This window comes from Quercus suber, unplaced genomic scaffold (assembly GCF_002906115.3).
Source record: "Quercus suber isolate HL8 unplaced genomic scaffold, Cork oak 2.0 scaffold_1664, whole genome shotgun sequence".
Lineage (NCBI taxonomy): Eukaryota > Viridiplantae > Streptophyta > Magnoliopsida > Fagales > Fagaceae > Quercus > Quercus suber.
This window is the reverse complement of record NW_027071021.1, coordinates 526-5307: the sequence shown is the minus strand read 5'-3', so window position 1 is coordinate 5307 and position 4782 is coordinate 526. Positions and strand designations below refer to the sequence as shown.

Sequence of the window (4782 nt, the reverse complement as noted above, 5' to 3'; positions counted from 1 at the left end):
GGTGGATGACGTCGGAAGTTCACTGCAAGCCACAACCAATTCAGTGGTCAAATACCCAAAAGCTTGCGAAATTGCTCTGCCTTGTTGAGGTTACAATTGACAGGAAATAAATTGAGCGGAAATCTGTCTGAAGATTTTGGTGCCTATCCACGGCTCAAGTTTATTGATCTTAGCCATAATAATTTCTTTGGTGAAATCTCAAGCAACTGGGCAAGTTGTCCGAAGCTAAATATGCTCCTTATTGCGTATAACAACATCACTGGCACCATACCGGCAATAATAGGAAACTCAACCCAATTAGGTGTACTTGACTTGTCTTGGAATAGATTGGTTGGGAAAATTCCTGAGCAGCTTGGGAAGTTGACATCCCTTTTCAAGCTGCTATTGAATGGCAATCAACTTTCCGGCATCATTCCACAAGAATTAGGAGCTTTAAACAAGCTTCTCTTTTTGGACTTGTCTGCCAACATGTTTAGTCAGCCAATGCTGGGATGTTTGGATAATTTAACAGAACTTATTTACTTGAACTTGAGTTACAATAAGTTCAATCAAAATATTCCTGATCAGCTAATACAGTTGGCACAATTGTGTCAGCTAGATTTGAGTCACAACTGTCTTGAAGGGGAAATTCCAACCAATATAGAAATTTGGCGAAACTTAGTGATGCTGAACATCTCCCACAACAACATCTCTGGTGAAATTCCTTCTTCTTTTGAAGATATGAAGTGGCTAATGTATGTTGATGTCTCATTCAATCAATTGCAAGGCCCTATTCCCAACAGTGCAGCATTTCTACTTGCTCCCATTGAAGCATTGGAGGGGAATAAAGGATTATATGGCAATCAAATAGGGATGACAGAGTGCAGCCGTGCCTCCAAGAAACACCATCATGTTTTGGCTAGGGGAATTTATGTCATTATATTTATTTTTGGTTCTTTGGGAGTTGTATCATTCATTTTCATTGTAATTTACTTGATGAATGGAAGAAAAAAATACTCACAAGAGATTCACCAACAAGGTGAAGTTCATGAAGATGCCCTCTCCATTCAATCTTCTGCTGAAGGAAAAAAATTGTTTGACGAAATAATTCAAGTCACGGAGGATTTTCATGACAAATTTCGCATTGGTATTGGAGGAGAAGGGAGTGTATACAAAGTGCAATTGGAATCAATTGGCACTGTAGCTGTTAAGAAACTCCATGCCTTGCCTGATGGTAGAGGATATGACAGAGAAAGTTTAAAGGAGCTACAAGCATTGGAGGGAACTGGACATCGAAACATTGTAAAGCTTTATGGTTATTGCATACATAGAAGGGTCTCATTTTTCATATATGAGTACTTTGAAAAGGGAAGCTTGGCAAATGTGTTGAGAAATGAAGACACTGCTAGAGGCCTAAATTGGTCTAGCCGGTTTAAAGTCATCAAAGGTGTGGTAGCAGCGCTATCTTATATGCACCATGATTGCAAACAACAATTTATCCATCGTGATATAAATAGCAAAAATATTCTGCTGGATGATGAATACGAGCCCCATATATCAGATTTCGGGCTAGCCAGACTTGTGGATTTTAATACCCCATATGAGACACGATGTGCAGGCACACCTGGATACATTCCGCCTGGTAATGTAGTTCTTATTTTCTTGAAGTAACATAGGGGTTAGATTATAACTAATGTTGGATTGTTGTCTTTGTCTTTGCAGAATGTGTTGGAACAATGATTTTGACTCCCAAAGTTGATGTCTATTGTTTTGGAGTTCTAATATTGGAACTCATCCATGGCGAGTATTTAGATGATATGGTTTCATCATGTCAGAAGAAGGAATCAAACTGGTCATTTGATTTTTCAAAAAAAAAAGAAAAAGAAATATTCATTTGCTGATGAAGATGTGTTGGACCAGCGCCCTTCAGCTCCCACAGAACTAGAAAAGTTGAAGCTCGCAAATGCCTATAAATTGGGAAGACGCTGTGTAAAAAAAGAACCAGATGGAAGGCCAACAATGAAAGACATTTTTAAGAATATTAGCCAAGAATACAACTCTAGTAGGACATTGTCAGACAATGCATCTTCCAGTAGGACATTATTGGATAACTAGTAAGTTGATGAATCAATTTTACTGCAATTTGTTATTCTTTTGATTTTTTGTTTTGTGCTCCATGGATATTCTTTGAATATGGTAAGAGGCAGATGTGTACATTTTTGTGTTCAATTATAGATATTTTTCACCTATTACATTGAACTCCAATAGTTGAAGCTCCATCTGTAATTATTTTTGATTGCCTGTGTCCACTCAAAGAAGGCTACATTTATAAATATTTGGACTTTGTATTACCTTAATCTTTTATGAGTTTTTATTGAGCAATGTATATAAGCATAAATCACGTCATACCACATGTCAAGTGGTGTACCATACCCCTTTCTTTCTTGTCCTGTGGACAATGATAATCTTCCAAGTAGTAGAGATTTTTTTCACTTCAATAAATGTAAAACATGGAAGATGCTGATGAATTAGAAGATCTTTATGCCTTTTGCCTAAAAATGCTTTAGATATGTCATGTGTGGTTTCCAGTGGCAGCTGTTGCAAACCAAAGTATGGAACTTTATACAAGTTAAAACTTCAAAATTCTGTAGTTATTTTAGTTAATGGTATGAATGGTAGTGGTGATGTTAAATTTCCATGAAATTACTCTAGTTTCATTTAAATTACTAAAGTTATTTGTATACCTATGCATACTTTTGTTAGTTACATGTCTACCTATGCATACTTTTGTTAGTTATATGTCTACCTATGCATCCTTGTCTTTTTTTCATTTTTTTTTTTTTTGCCAAAGTGATTTTTATTTTCATTTTTTTGAATAATCACTCTTAATTTTTTCTGTTTATCATATAACTTCTTTTTCATCTTGGTTGTTGCAGGTATCTTTTGGCAGAAGCTGGTGACACATTATTTGCTTACTTTATTGGAACAAAGAAGTACAAGTAAGAATGATAGGATTTATTGATTTAGTTATCTCAGTCTCTATAATTTTATAAGTATGAATTTTATTTTGTGCAAATCAAGGGATGTCGTGGCTGATGCAAACATGCTGCGAGGTGCTATATTTCATGAGGATATTATGGAAGTTGCCGAGGAGATTGAAACTGTTAAGTCTGAACAACATGAAAGTCGAAAAGGAAATTTGGAAAACTTGTGGAATCCCCTTGAATCAAAATCTAAGCAACTAAAAGATAAATCTAAACCTGCTACCCACCGAGTAAGATAGCAGTTATTGTTTTCATGGTTTTGTTGATTGTGTTTCATCAACATATGTCAACTATGTTAGCGCGTTACACTTTTTTTTCCCGAGTTTTCTAAGCATAACTAATTCCCTATATGCCAATGTATTGGTTGGTTATTCCTAGATTCTACAGATGCTCTTAGTTTGTATAATTGTCTGTGTATTTTTCTAATTTTTTTTTTTTTTTCTCTTTCCAATTTTTTCAGGGCTTTTTGGCCCGTGCCAAAGGGATACCTGCTTTGGATTACAGACTTGCTCAGAAGAAGAAGCGAAAGCTTGTGTTATGTGGACATTCTCCCAGTCCCCAGTTGGAAATGCTGCTTTAAAAGAGTAGGCATCTTCTTAGTAATTATATTATTTCTGAATATTTGAGTTCCTGATATTATTCTTTTTTATTTATTTAATTATTAGTTTAAGATAACACATCCATATTATTTAATTTTATTTTATTTTTTCTTTCAGCTGTTTTAATAGAAAAGGATGGCATCACTATTTCAAGAGTTATTGTATTCCAGAAGATCTGGTGCCTCGTATCTTGTCTCCTGCGTATTTTCATCATTATAATGGACAGGCTCAATCGATGCCTTCTGATGCTGAATCTACTAATATATCTATGTTAAAACGTGAGGAAGGGATAGATAAGCTAAAAGAGGATGATGGGAAGCAGTTGGTTTTGGGATTGGGTCCTGTACAGAGTTCATTTTGGAGGCTTTCAAGGCTTGTTCCTTTTGAGGGTGTAATGAGACAGTTGAATAAATAAATACAGAGGAAAACGATTTGTGTCTGCAGAAATGTCTACGTCTGCTGATTCCGTTGCAGCATCTTTGGTTGAAGATGAAGTAGTTGGGCCACAGTCTCTTGTAATCCAAGAGGGTTCAGATGGCATTTCCCTTAAGCCATTTTCTGACACTGATAAAGCGCCACCAGAGGTAGCACCAAGTGGAAAGTTAGCAGAACAAGGTGACATTAAAGGTGGGGATAGCAAGAGCTGGCGTGGAGTGCCTATTTACCTTCTTATGTACCTTTTGGGCAGGTATATATAATGAATTAATGTTTCGTTTATTTGTCTGTTTGTTTTTCATTCGTTTATCGTAGATTATTTTTGCCAGATAGAAAAAAGCTGGGTTTGATTGACCAAACAGTTCTTAGGAAATAGTGAATCTTTACAAAGCTGTAACTAAGAAAGTAAGCTGCCTATATTTATGAATTAAGCTGCAACAAATGAACATTCTGAAATTATATCAGTACTCTGAATGCTTTGGTGTCTGCTGATATATTTCATTGTGAGTCTGCATTAACTATGCCTCCTTGGGTTAGTTTTTGATAATGATCTCCTGTCCCATCCTTAGCCAAAAAAAATTCCCCAACAAACTCTATTAACCATATTAGCCATGCTAGTGACAGGAGATCATCATATTGGTTGAGATATCCATATGGTCTCAATATGAAGCATGTCCCTTAATTGTGAGAATGGATTTTTGTAGTTTAAAATATTAATGGTCTTG

The 4782-nt window shown here is 35.8% G+C and overlaps 1 protein-coding gene across 1 annotated transcript; it reads left to right on the top strand.

Moving 5' to 3' along the window:
• Positions 1–103: 103 nt before the first annotated feature.
• LOC136066046 (MDIS1-interacting receptor like kinase 2-like) lies at positions 104–3262 on the top strand (the record flags this gene model as incomplete). Its single annotated transcript, XM_065769908.1, has 4 exons — positions 104–1621; positions 1702–1831; positions 2916–2978; positions 3061–3262. Coding segments are annotated over 4 exons (1913 nt in total), but the record flags the coding sequence as incomplete, so codon positions are not given.
• Positions 3263–4782: the final 1520 nt, after the last annotated feature.